General features: G+C 27.7%; 1 protein-coding gene across 1 annotated transcript; it reads right to left on the reverse strand.

Moving 5' to 3' along the window:
• Positions 1–4,830: 4,830 nt before the first annotated feature.
• Positions 4,831–7,668, reverse strand: LOC127072278 (uncharacterized). Its single transcript, XM_051012577.1, has 4 exons — positions 7,158–7,668; positions 6,012–6,297; positions 5,285–5,384; positions 4,831–5,216 (listed from the first exon to the last, which is right to left on the reverse strand). Exons 1-4 carry the CDS (start codon positions 7,408–7,410, stop codon positions 5,064–5,066), a joined length of 792 nt encoding a protein of 263 aa, XP_050868534.1. The 5' UTR covers positions 7,411–7,668; the 3' UTR covers positions 4,831–5,063.
• Positions 7,669–14,485: the final 6,817 nt, after the last annotated feature.

The following is a 14,485-nucleotide window of genomic DNA, read 5'->3' on the forward strand; positions in this document are numbered from 1 at the left end:
CTTACGCTTTTATTGTTTAGCCACCGTTTCAATTGTGGACAATAATCTTCATCCAAACTGGCGTATGGAAACTCAAAATAAATTATACCTATGTGGTATCGTCAAACGCACGATAGAAATTTTTCAATTTCAAACTTACCTTAGATATGGATAGAGCTGGATGTTTCGAAGAAAGTTATTGATTGGTGTTGTTTCAAATTGCTGTACAGGACTCATTTCTGACTTACGGAAACAATTACGCTTAAAAAACGTATCACTATGTTGTCTGATCAATAACGATGTGCAAATTCTATCCCGCTGACTTTCGTTCTTATTCAACAATTAGAATACAAATACTTTGACTAGATACTTTTCCGATTTCATGAAGGTATCCTTGCACCGTCGACCAGTAATGTGTCAGCATATGTGACTGCAAATGTGTCAGAAATGTGTCACATTGACAATCATAGATCCGATTTTAGCGGTGATTTTAAAACATCATTATCAATTCAACGTATTATTCATTTCGAATATTATCGAATCAAATCACTCTGATCATTCATTAAATTTTCTGAACCGACGTTGGCACTTATTGACCTTTCTTATCGAAAATGAAACAGAAAACGGTGCACGCATGCGTTCAAACAGCACGTACTCCGACCGTCCAAAGAGTTCCGCGACTGATTTTATTCTAGGCGTATAAGCGACGTCAGCGCAGTAACTACGATAGCAGTTTGAAATAACAACTATAAATAACAGATGTGCATTCAATCAGTCAATTGTGAGCTGGCAGTGTTAAGTAATGGACATGCAGCCGTAGTATGTCAACGTTGTTGTATCATAAATCGCAATGGAGCAACGAGCAGTGATTCGATTTCACATTTTACTCGGTAAAACGGCTATGGTGACATTTAGTCCATGAAATGGGCTTATGGCGATAATTGTTAAGTCATGTACGAGTGTTCAGACTGTTCATCCACAACAATGGAAGGGGAGTGCATTTGTAGTGCAATGTTTCAATCACCCTCCATATTCATCCGATTTGGCACCGAATGACTTTTTCTTATTCCCCAAAATAAAAATTCACATAAAGGGTCAACGCTTTGACGACATATTGGACAACATCCCAAAGAAGGACTTTTCTGACAGGTTCACACTGTATGACAGTTTTGTGCATTGTACTCAAGTGGGGTAGATTATATAGAGCACCTGAAGCATTAAAACCGCCATTTTAACTTCTCTGTATTTTTTATTAATCCAGTCTTGAAACTTTTTGGATGGATGGTGTACGTATGTATATTTTCCATGATTATTATTCTGCTATTTTGTTTTTGGAAATGATCTAAACTATTTTTTTTTTGTTCAAAATGAGAAAGAAAAAGATCACTTCTGAAGCTTCTCACTTTATTTCATTCTTTTATCGAAATTTTTCCTTTTTTTTATTGTTCTATAAATCAAATGAAATAATGAATAAAGAAGAAACATAAAAGGAAGGGAGATAATAATCATCAGTTTTCTGGAATGCCACTGTAGTAATTGAACCGCTAAGAAGATTCCAAAAAGAAAATTACAGTTATTCTAAATCATAATGATGTTTGAAGAAAAGCAAATACGAAATGAAAAAAAAAAAGAACAAAAGATGATTCTGATTTTTATCGACATAAATATCGACATTTTATCGAGATCTCGATATTGTAAGTTAGTAAAAAGGCAAAAAAAAAAGGAAAAATTTCGATTTTTTTGAAATCGTGTTAATAGCTTTTCCTTTCGTAAGAATCAAAACAAATACACTCGGTATGATTATTGTCATCAAATGTCGTATTCGACGAGTAAACTAACAACTGCCTATACGAAAACTAAATAAATAAGGCGACGTTACCATCTCACATTTGGAGTTTCATTTTGCACCCTCAAAGGTCGCCGACGGACTGTTCGTCGGTAATGCAAATACCGAAAAGAAAAGAAGAAAATAGAAATAAAAGAAAAAGAAAATACAAGACAATTTTTAAGTACGTTTTGATCATTATCCAAGGTACGGACCAAAAAAAAAGAAGTGAGAAGGGGTGAGTCGTTATCGAACGCAGTCGATTCCACAATAATTGATGAATAGTTGACGTACGTTGTTTTGCATTAATCATTTTTGTCCACCGATTCCTCTAAGTAGAATATACCTTGTCATGCATTTTTTTCGGACTTTATTTCGGTTGAAAGTTTTTAGATACCCTCGTCAATATTTCTCAAGCAAAAGAAAAAGAAAAAAGAAAAGCGAAATGAAAGAAAGAAAACGGTAACAATTTTACTGCAGACTAGAAAATAAAAATATATCCAAGTTGCAAATTGTTTAAATTAATGACTTCTAGGAGTCTCCTTGTTATTAGTTTTTTTCGAAGCAGTTGTTTTAAAGTTTACGAGCAAATACGACGGCTTTCTTAAAAGTGAATAGCACTTTGTACGTATTTATTATCGTGCACTTTATCAAAATAAAAGTTGTTTCTATTTCTCTTTTTCTTTGGGTGAAACTTTAAGATACTTTTTAGTTAGATAAAATTGTAAAGAATTGTACCCTTCGAAATTTTTGTTTTTAATTTATAATATGAAATAAACGTTTAAAGGTTAAATACTTAAATTGTCATCATCATTCCGTCGTATGAATAAGATAAACAACAATGATTTTTTAAGAATATTGTAGTTTTTATTGAGCAATTATTTTTTTTAAAGAATGTACAAGAAGTTATAAACAAAACTATTAAAAAATTGATAACTAATTATTAATTTTTTTCATTGAAATAAAGGATAATTGTTATTTCTTTTTTTAACGCAAGTGCGATTGCTTATTATGTATGTATTCATACACTTTAAGTGAATGAAAAACAAATTTTTTCAAATAATAATACTTTTTTTTCATATTATTACTTCCATACAAGTGGTGATAGATAGTAAATAAATTTTTTTAAATAAGCGTGTTTAAATAAGCGTGTTGCTTTTAATCGATTCTGTCATTTTCTAAAATAAAAACTATACTAGACTCATACAATTAAACGACGTTTTAAAAAAATATATGGTAAATATACTTTTTTCTTATAATATTGATTTGTCAAAAAATCAAGTTAATTACAAAAAATTAAACGATTAATTTGAGAAAAGTACATCTTAATCCTTTGCGAATTTCCAAATTAAAATATTAATTTTTTTTTTATTTTTAACAATTCAGTTATAATTCAACATTTATAAAACTAATAAAATTTTGTAAATGAACGCACCTGTCTCTTGACAACCGCACTAAATATTTATTTCAAATTGCAAAATCAGTCTAATTGATCATATTAGAAGCAATAATAAATAGCGATCGTTACGCTTAACAAATCGTTGTAACGTACGAATTCAAATTCAATTCTTCTATATCGTGAGATTATTAGTTACAATTTATAGATGATATAAGAGGTATATTAACAATAAAAAAAATCTTGAAAAACTTTAACAATGAAACAGGTCCTGAAAAAGAAGTTATGGAAGACGTCTCAAGTACAATATACTTGTAAAATAGTAGCCGCAATAGTTCAGCCATTTTTACAAAATATTCGTTTTGTAAATTTGAAATTTTTTATGTATTAGTATACAAGTACTATAATATATATATTATATATTATATATTATATATTATAGTATATATATATATATATATATATATATATATATATATATATATATATAGATACATTTTAGTGCTTGCCTGTGTCCCAGATTCTAATCATGTGTTGGTATTCCACTTTAAAAAAAAAATTGTGTGTTTCTTTAGAATAATTCAATGTTTTTTACATTACTATCGATATTACAAAAATTATAATTTATAATTTGTATAATATATGTATATAATTTTCATTATATTTAAATATGATTCTAATTTCTATATATATATTCTATATATATATTTACGTGTATGTATAATATATACATACATACATACACACACACACACACACATACACACATATATATTAACTTTAAAAATTATTATGAATCGGAAATTGTAATTACAATACAGTTCGATATATATATGTGTATATATTATAAAAAATGTAATTTTATATATATATTATAAAAATTTTAAGAAAAAGGAGATAATAAAATAAGAAATCAGTTGAAATCAGACAACTTGAGTCAAGTATATTCATATAATTAAGAAATATATCATTTATCATGCTTATCTTACCGATACATATCTATATATCGTGATTGTATGTACTTATTGCATACAGTATGTTTTCAATTTTCATCGCCATATCAGTAATAATATTTCAGTAATAATTATTCAAGACTAATTGTTTCACTATTTTGTTTACACAAATGTTCGTACTACAGATAAATACGCCATTGATGACTTCACTATCTGCAAAATTTATAAAAAAATGACAAATCATTTGACCTTCGAAATATTTAAACAATCGAATATATTCCAAATAAAAATACAGAAAATTAAAAAAGATAGAAAAAAAACGATCAACGAGATATAATATTTCATAAAGATAAAAGAAAGAAAAAATATAAATGATACATAGAAAAAATATTGATCAAAACGTTCCACCTCGTTTGCTAAAGAAAAATTAATAAATACAAACGATTAATGAAAAACAAATAAAAACAAAAACTCCTAAAGAAATTCAAAGCTTGTAAAACGCGAATGATAACTACAAAAAAAAAAAAATTAACGCGAGGCAATAATTCAAATAAAATCTAAGAAAAGAAAGGTATTAACGAGATGGCCATTAAAAAATAGTAACAGAAAAATATGCTTAATGCGAATGATAAATGAAAAAAGAAAAAAGAAAAGAAGAAGGAGAAGAAATATTGACAATAACGACTCACGTCGGTAAACGTGCACAAGGACACAACGCAAAACTTCGCACAAGTCAATTGCAGTGGTTTTCTAGCACGAACCATACAAATGCAAATAGATTTTAAATTGATCGTCGATAACTCGTACCAGTTGCAATGATAAATCGCTTCGCACAAGTTCGTGCTCTGAATTACAGAAGGAAAACAAAAAAAGAAGAAACAAAATCGTATCAATAAAAGTTTGAATCAAATTACAGATTGAATTGCAATTCAATAAGAATTCGATTAATTACTTCCTCGATGAGACATTCACCGATGTAACAATAACCAAACAATGTGCATAACAAAAGGCAAACGTATATAAGGAATGTAAATATATAGACTCTTTCTAATTCCGCTAAACTCTAGAAAATTAGAAATTATTGATTAGACGATGTAAGATATAAATTTGCATAGAATAACATATACGTACGAAGAGCATTTGATAACTCGACGTACAAAGTAGAATCGTTGAACCTACCAAATGTAGAAAAATTACAATACTAAAACTATCTTCTAATATATCCGCTAATCTGAAACAGATACGAAGAAGATAAATTATTTGTTACGATCTCGTCTTCCTTATACTAAAAAATAAAAATATTTGTTTCAAAAAAATTTGTTTTCTGTGAAGTGGTATCAATGCGTGCTGATGTTGAAAATATGTAGAACTGATGTCATTCTTGTTTTTGCTAAGGGACGGCTTTAGTGGTTAAAACAACACTTTCAAAATGTTTTGTGGAAGAAACTAAATTTAAAATATTCGTTGTAATCGAAAAAACATATTTAAATAAAAATGTGTACCATTCTAAATCTAAAATAGTAGGCCTTGAAGAATTAAAACGACGATCTCTGATTTTACTTCTCGCGATAAAATACAAATAAAAAATAAATTGACATAAAAAAGAATATTTTTATATACTAAATTATAGTAAATATATATCGATTATGACAAAAATATCTTTGTCCCATTTTGAATGTTAAAACAAAGATGGCGTCGTTGGAAACGTCTTTGGACTTTTACTTTCGCATAAATCTGCGACAAAACTCAACAATCTTTAAAATTTTTCTTGCAATTAAATTGCTAATTTTATTACTAAAGCCTATATCATTAAAACCTCCTTATTAATTAGACGTTTTCATTAGAATAGTAACGTCACCTTATCAAACGATAATGTCGAAGAATCATTTGTCGAATGCGTCCCTGAGAACCATCGGTATTCTTTAAAAAATCCTTCACTCTACATTTCAATATGGCCAATTGACCGGTAAGATGAAAACCGGTACAAGCCAATAAACAATCAGTTCCGACGTAACCGGAAAGGACCAATGTTATGCCGAAAAATTGGTGTATGCAACCAAACGCATAACTTTTTGCATCGGACGGCTTCAGTAACGGCTTTATTTTATATGGTAATTTATATTCCATTGAAGAATTCGCCATAACTGCATAGGAGAAAGAATCATAATTAATGTTAATAACGTAATTTTTTTTTTGTAATTATTTTTACAAATAATTATTGTTTTATCGAATACAAAAAAGGACAGAATCCTTTTCTGTTGTCTAACTGAAATAAACCAATTTTATTATATAATTTAAGTTTTACACAATTTTTTATCATTATTATATGGATTATAGTTTTTTCATACTTTATTTATTTATAGTTTTCATTATATTTTTTTATATTTTTTCGTTGCTATTATTATTATTATTTTTATTATTATTATTATTATTGTTGTTGTTGTTGTTGTTGTTATTGTTATTATTATTACTATTATTCTCATTTTGTGTTGTTTTTTGATTTTTTAAGTATAATATAGATAAATAATTATTTAATCAATTCATAATTTGAATTTTTTAAGTATACTACACATGAAATTATATATTTATATTATGTATTCATATGTACATATGTACTATTTATACCGGATGTTCAAAATATAGTCTTACATCTTTCAATGAGAGTTTTGAAAGAAATTCTTTAAATAACAAACATCGTTTAAATATCTCCGAAAATTGAAAACGAATAAAAAATTACTTGAAAAGAAATTACTTTCTATTTATATAGAATATGTTTCCACCATAAAAAATGTAGGTTCTTCTTTGAGAAAACAAAATTGTTCTTGCAATGACCTTGAAATCTTTTATCAAAAAAAAATCTCTCCGTTGCAAACAGATAACTCTCGTCAGAAAAATGTATACGTATACACATGCTACAATTTTATCTATTACTGCGTCAAAAGAAAATTTGAAATTCTTTAAGAAAAATAATATGTAATAAAAATATTAAAAATAATGGTATTACCCATAAGTATATTCGGTATGACAGCATTAAAATAATGCAAAACAAGTACTAAGGTCATCCATGGAAATGTAATAGTGATAAATCTAGAGGCAATTTTGTTATACTTCATAAAAATCAGTTTCTCCTCTTTGGTTTTATAATTATCGATGATGTAATCGTTTTCCGTTTCTATCAAAAATCTTGACAAAGATTGACACTTCATTCGGCATATCACAAATTTCGTCAGTGTCATAAACATGAGCATGTTCTCCATAATGTTTGTCAGTACGTAATGGAAATCAGTGATGAAATCTGTTAAATCGAGAAATCCTAAAATACTGTAAACAAATCCGTAAAACAAAAATGGTAGGAACAACGAGTCCCGAACTTCCAATGGCCAAATTCCAGAATAACCGAGCAATCGTTTGCTCCACGTTATTGCTTTTAGGGTGTTGATAACCTTGAAAAAGATAGTACAAAACAACGATGTTTCGATTAAATAATATAGTATAGAATTGGGGCTTCAAAAGTATTCTTAGTTCGTAAAATTGCGAGCCTAAGTATTCTATTGGCCAATAAACTGATATCCATTGTCGGAATTTTTAATACCAATTTGGGACCAAAAGTATCTAGATGATTTCAAAAATCAATTATTCCTTTTCGAAATTTTTCGAAGCTGATGGTTCTTTTTTGGATCGTCAAGAAGTTCATCGCTTCAAGGCTCTGCAGTTTAGTATTTAGAGAGATCAGATTTAAAAAGTCAAATTAAAATAGACTTATTGATTTTCAAAGTCACCTAAGGGTCCTATCGATTCACTCTGTATTAAATATTCCGACATTACTTGTCGATCTTCTTAATAATTATGAATTTTTAAAATCGTCTAAGTTCTTCTGGTCCAATCAGTGGCTATCTTGCATAATAGAAAAAAATTAAATTAACGCTGTCACCGATAAAATTTCTCAATTTATTGTATCTTATTAATTTTTTTTACTTTCATTCATAATAGCCATTAAAGAAGAGCCATTGTGACGTCATTACAAATGAAAATATCATTTTTGTTATGTTAAATGTTTTTTTGCACGTCAATAAACATATAATAATATAATTATATTTTTATAATAATATTCTTTTATTTATATGGTCGATAAAAAGAGTTTCTATAATATTAAAGTATACACATACATACGTATACACACACACACACACACACACACACACACACACACATATATATATCGCGATAACAAATTTTAGAATAAATGTTGAGAAATGTACATACACATATGTGTATATAAATATTAATAATATGTGTATGTGTGTGTACATATATATGTATGTATATAATAATTTAAAAGAAATTTTTTAACAATGAAAAATTAATGCATTAACTACAGTGATACTATTTTCATACTTCGTCGAAAAAGCCACAGTAGTATTATCATAATTATAATAATTGTATTATAATAGTTATTATGGATCTAATGAATAATTAAAATTATATTTTTAATCTTGTAAAATTTCAATTACTCTGAATTTCTCTTATCAATACATTACTCGATTAAAAAAGTAAAATTGTTGACACAAAAAGTGCTCAAAATTACAGATAGAAAGGAAGCAACGAAGCAAATATTGCAATAATGAATTATTGCAATAATAAAAAATTACGTCGCCATAGAATGTAACATTTCTTAAATATCTTAGTCAACTTTCGAATCATTAAAGTTTAATAAACTTTAAAGTCTAATATCAATGATATTCGAAATAATAATTTATATTTACTAATAAAATAAAAATAAATATTTATTATTCCCAATTACATTATTATAATTTGTTAACAAGAAGAAAAAATTGTTAATGACAATCATTAATGATTTAACAAAGCATTTGTTTTATTCGTTTGTAAAATTAAAAAAGTTTTTTATTCAATGTCACTTAACAAATGGATTAATTAATTTTTAAATCAATTAAAAATAATCACATTACGACTCCACTAAGAAAATAAGTAACAATTATGTGAAATACCACTGTAGTAATCAACTTGCCAAAAAATATCCAAAAGAAAATTTCTCGAAATCATGACGATGAACAAAATGACAATTTAGCAAAGAAGAAACGAAACTGTTTCGATTACGATCTAAAAGAACCGACGTTTTGTCGAGATCTCAAACGTTGAGAAAATGTAAAGAAAAAAAGAAAACAAAAGATTTTAATTCTTTGCAATCGTCACAATGGCTTTTTCCTTCAATAAAATCTAAACAAATTAACTCGAGACGATTATTGCACAAACCAAAGAATTGACAACTAACTAAAAAAAAAGAAAAAAAAAATAAAACAATGGTATCACCGTACTATTATAGACCCATCCATCTTGCTCGCTCGAAGGTCGCAGACGGACTGTTCGTCCAAGCACAATCTACTTCCGACGAAAACTACGTATAAAAGGGGTTGAAATTGATTGGTTGAATAATTCATGCGACTAACGACAAAAAAAAAAAGAAAATACGAGACAATTTTTCAGTACGTTTTGATCGGTATCAAAGGTACGGACCAAAAAAAACAGAAAAAATAGTAAGTTCTTACCTACTGCTAACTCGATCAACGGTTTTTTACGTTAATATATCCCTTTTCTCCAAGTAGAATATGCCTTGCATTCTCTTCTTTTTTCGGACGTTATACCCCAGAAAGTTTTTACGTACCGTCCTCATGAATATTTCTCGTGTAAAAAAGGGAAACGACGACACTCACATTTTCTACGGAATAGAAAGAAAAAAAACGAAAGTAAAAGGGTATCCAAGTTGTTAAGAAGTTGAATTCTATCTCTCCACGAGTCTCCTTGTTGTCAGTTCTCTTCTAACCAGTCGTTATGAAGTATACAAAAAGTGCGGTAAACATCGATGCCATTAGAATGGAATTATTGAAGATCGTTGAGGTTGTCACTGAAAATAACAAAAATTGATGCTAAATTCGATTATCGTATAAAGTTAAGCACAAATATTTTCATACGACAAAAATCATTACTTACGTACACAGCAGACTTACTGAAGTGAGGAACTACCAGATGAATAATATTTTATTATGACAAAGAAACTATCCGAAAATTGTTATACTACGCAAGAGATTGATTACGGTAAATGTATATAATCGATTAATTGAGTGTTTATATGTTCTATTTCTTACGTTACAATCAGCACGTACACATGTATAATTTTATGTAATGTCAATAGTCACGTATTTACACTCTTAGCCGTCTATAATTTGCTAATTAATAACATATATGTAATATAAATTTGACGAAATGTGTGTGTGTATTTGCGTGTGTGTATAATTAGAATATTACATATTATACTAAGCACAAACTATAATTTTTGTAATACCCATAATAATGTAAAAAACGTATTGAGAGATATTCTAAAGAAATAAAAATTTCTTTTTTTTGATATTGAAATACGCATGCAGAATATAAATCTGCGAAGTACACGTGAGAATATATATATGTATATATATATATATATATATGTACATATATACGTACACTTATCTTGTGCATTAATACATACGAATTTCAATTTTCTAGAAAATATTTTATAAAAATGGCTGATCTGTTGAGACTAGTACTTAAGAGATATACTGGAAGTATTAGCATAATATAATTATAGGTAACGTCAACAGTCACATATGCACATATATTCAGACTTATTCGTAACCGTCTATAATTTATAAATTAATAACACATATTATATATATACATATAGTATGTATATATATATAAGGTTATGTATAAGGTTTTTTCGAAAATATACTATAAGGATATAAATATAATAAGCTTGAATATGTTTACAAGTGCTATGAGTGCCGAAAAAATATGTTGAGAATTCATTAAAGAAAGAAACGGTATTATCGACATCTACTAAACATCGATTTTTTTCTGAAAAAAAATGAAAATTGCATTCTACAGTAGGACAATGATCCGAAAAATCGGGACCTGAATCTATACTATCTAGAAAGTGATATATGAATCATCAATCGACAGTAATGGCCATGGCAGTTGTCCGGTATTAATTTGTGTTGAAAAAATGTCTAGACGTATTGGAAGCAAAGATTTTGTGGAAAATGAGTATTCAAATCGTGAATCAATTAATGGAACAGGTTCGTTGAATTCTGGAGGTCCTCGTCACACGAATTATACTGTCACCCTGGTACAAAGTTTACCTCGGTAATGGTAGTCGATTCCATTTCTGCGCGGAGCAAAAAAGTTGTACGTATGTATTTCTCAAACTTTCATTATTATAACTTTTCTTATAAATTAAAGTAGTTATTAGGATTATTTCACAATTAATTATTTAAAAGTTTCCTTTAAGTAACTGTCCGTAAGAACGAAAATTACGCCACTGTTGTATTTACTATCTACGAAATCGATAAAAATATAATAGGTTTTATTCGTTTAAATGATCGAACATATTAAAGATTAAAATTGAAAGTAATAAATAAAAATTATCAACGAAATATAATATTTCTTTGTAAAAATAAAACAAACAAAAAGTACAAATAGAAAAAAATATTAAACGAAAGAATCCGCATCTATAAATAACGTAGTTAAAATCTAAATAATCTAATAAATAAAAGCGATTAATGAAAAACGAATAAATATAGAAATTTCTAGAAAAAGATTATCGTGAGAAAATAGCGGAGGTTAAATGAAGGGAAAAAATTGAACAAAATACCGATTAAAACGTTAATAGCCTGAAAAATAAATTTGAGCAATTTTGTTTTGCAAGCAAAAAAAAAAAAGAAAAAGAGAGTAGAAGTATTTACGTTAAAAATTCATGTCGGTAGAAGTGCTAAAAAATGTTGTAACGCAAGATTTCTCACAAGTCAATAATAGTGCTTTTTTAGTTGGTTTATTTTTTTCTTGGGTTGTTTTTCTTACGCTTTTATTGTTTAGCCACCGTTTCAATTGTGGACAATAATCTTCATCCAAACTGGCGTATGGAAACTCAAAATAAATTATACCTATGTGGTATCGTCAAACGCACGATAGAAATTTTTCAATTTCAAACTTACCTTAGATATGAATAGAGCTGGATGTTTCGAAGAAAGTTATTGATTGGTGTCGTTTCAAATTGCTGTACAGGACTCATTTCTGACTTACGGAAACAATTACGCTTAAAAAATGTATCACTATGTTGTCTGATCAATAACGATGTGCAAATTCTATCCCGCTGACTTTCGTTCTTATTCGACAATTAGAATAGAAATACTTTGATTAGATACCTTTCCGATTTCATGAAGGTGTCCTTGCACCGTCGACCGGCAATGTGTCAGCATATGTGACTGCAAATGTGTCAGCTCACACTGAAAATCTTAGATCCGATTCGAGAAGTGATTTTAAAACATCATTATCGAATTCAACAGGTTATACATTTCGAATATTATCGAATCAAATCAATCTGACCATTTATTAAATTTGTTGAACCGACGTTGGCACTTATTGATCTTCCTTATCGAAAATAAAACTGCAAACGATAACGTACGTGTTCTTTCGATGATTGTTAGCCTTCCATTTTGTTTTATGATATTGACTTTTCTGATATAAACTTTTCTTTTTTTGTTCAAAATGAGGAATCCATGATCCAATTCATTAAATAGGACAAAAAATAATGCACGTTCACATGTCCGAGATTTAAATAGAATTGAAGATGGATTATTTCCTAAAAAATCTTAAATGGTTATATAGTTATGGTTATTCTTATTATATACCTGCATATATTTGACTAAATATAACGAAATATTTTTTCTCTGTTCAATTTTTTTAATCTTGATGGAAATGAATGAAAATGTTTAATTGATTTATTTGAATGATCGAAACTATTACCCATTAGTATATTCAATAAGAAAAATTTTTAATAATATAGAAGAATTAAAATCGTCGACCAAACAAAATTACGACAAATTTATAAGAAACTCTGTTATATTTATAATGAATTAATCTCTCCTCATCGTTTTTACAATTATCAGCTATATACTCCACTTTCCAGATTTCGATCAAAAATTGTGACAACGAACAATACTTTAATCGTAACATTGAGATTTTTATCACCGTCATTAACACCAACATGTTCTCCATTATGTTCGCCATAATGTAACGAATGTTATTAATTCAATCTATATTAATAACAATCGTTACATTAATTTATTTTATCAGATCTTTTTATGAATTTTAACAGATCTAATAGTGCCAATATATTGAAAACACAGCCACAAATTGCAAACGATATGAATAAACTGTGGCGTATTTCCAATGGCCAAATTCCTGACACAACAAACAAGCAATCGTTTGTCGATTGTCATCGCTTCTACTGTATCAGAGAAATTTATTATTTGAAAAGAAAAGAAAAAAGAAGAAAAGATAATAACAAGAATAAATGACATTTGATTCGGTCCTGTGTTGAATGCAGAACAAAAAAATAACGAGTAAACCGCTTTTATGGATAGTTTATAAATTAGATTAAATTACGTAAAATAAATGGACATCATTCTTTATATAATTATCTAACTTCTTTGAAATTTAAAATAGAACGTCTTCATAATACATATAAGTATTATGTAAAATTTAAATGGAAACCATTCGGCCATTTCGTTAATTTAAAAAATTAATATATATAGGATCATATTGCCGTCGATTTGAAAACGTATGTTCGATAATCAATTTGAATTCGTCGACAGCTATTTCCGTAATAGTACTTATATCAACTAGAAGCCGTAAGTAAATTTACAAGACAATTATATCAAATTCCTATTCAAAAAATCACGAAGAAATAAATAACATAAATATTATTACCAAATAAAAGACCAGTTTCTACATCATTAAACGTAAATACTTTTATATTATATTTACGAACACGAAATCACATGAAATACATAACGCTCTATTAATAACAGTACCTAATAAAAGTTCGTTTAGAAAGAAAGAAAATATTCGAAAAATTACATCGATTTTATTTAAATTGCACATTTTTACGAATAACTAATCAAAAATAACTATTTCGTAAGATATAAAATATATACAAGTACCCTATATATCTTCCTTACGTATATAGTAAATAATGAGTAATATACTAATTTATTACCCAGATATTTGGTAATTAATAATAGATACTAATAGTAAATATTACTAAATTACTAATATAATACTAATATTACTAATAGTAATACTAATAGCAATAGTAATTATTATCATAGTTAAATAGTTAGTAATAAATACTAATAAAAATTATTGTTACTATAATATCCTCCTAACTAATTTACAAACATTGACCGGAAATAAACAATTACCCGCCCATTAACGATA

The sequence above is a fragment of the Vespula vulgaris genome, chromosome 25, assembly GCF_905475345.1.
Source record: "Vespula vulgaris chromosome 25, iyVesVulg1.1, whole genome shotgun sequence".
Classification (NCBI taxonomy): domain Eukaryota; kingdom Metazoa; phylum Arthropoda; class Insecta; order Hymenoptera; family Vespidae; genus Vespula; species Vespula vulgaris.

Bases quoted from the DNA above. Each gene is read 5' to 3' on its own strand.
- LOC127072278 (XM_051012577.1), bottom strand. From the start codon at position 7,410: ATGGAGAACATGCTCATGTTTATGACACTGACGAAATTTGTGATATGC. The intron at 6,298-7,157 runs GTAATACCATTA...TCTCCTATGCAG, and splicing joins CATACCGAATATACTTATGG to TTATGGCGAATTCTTCAATG. The intron at 5,217-5,284 runs GTACGTATATGT...CTAATTTTCTAG, and splicing joins CGAGTTATCAAATGCTCTTC to AGTTTAGCGGAATTAGAAAG.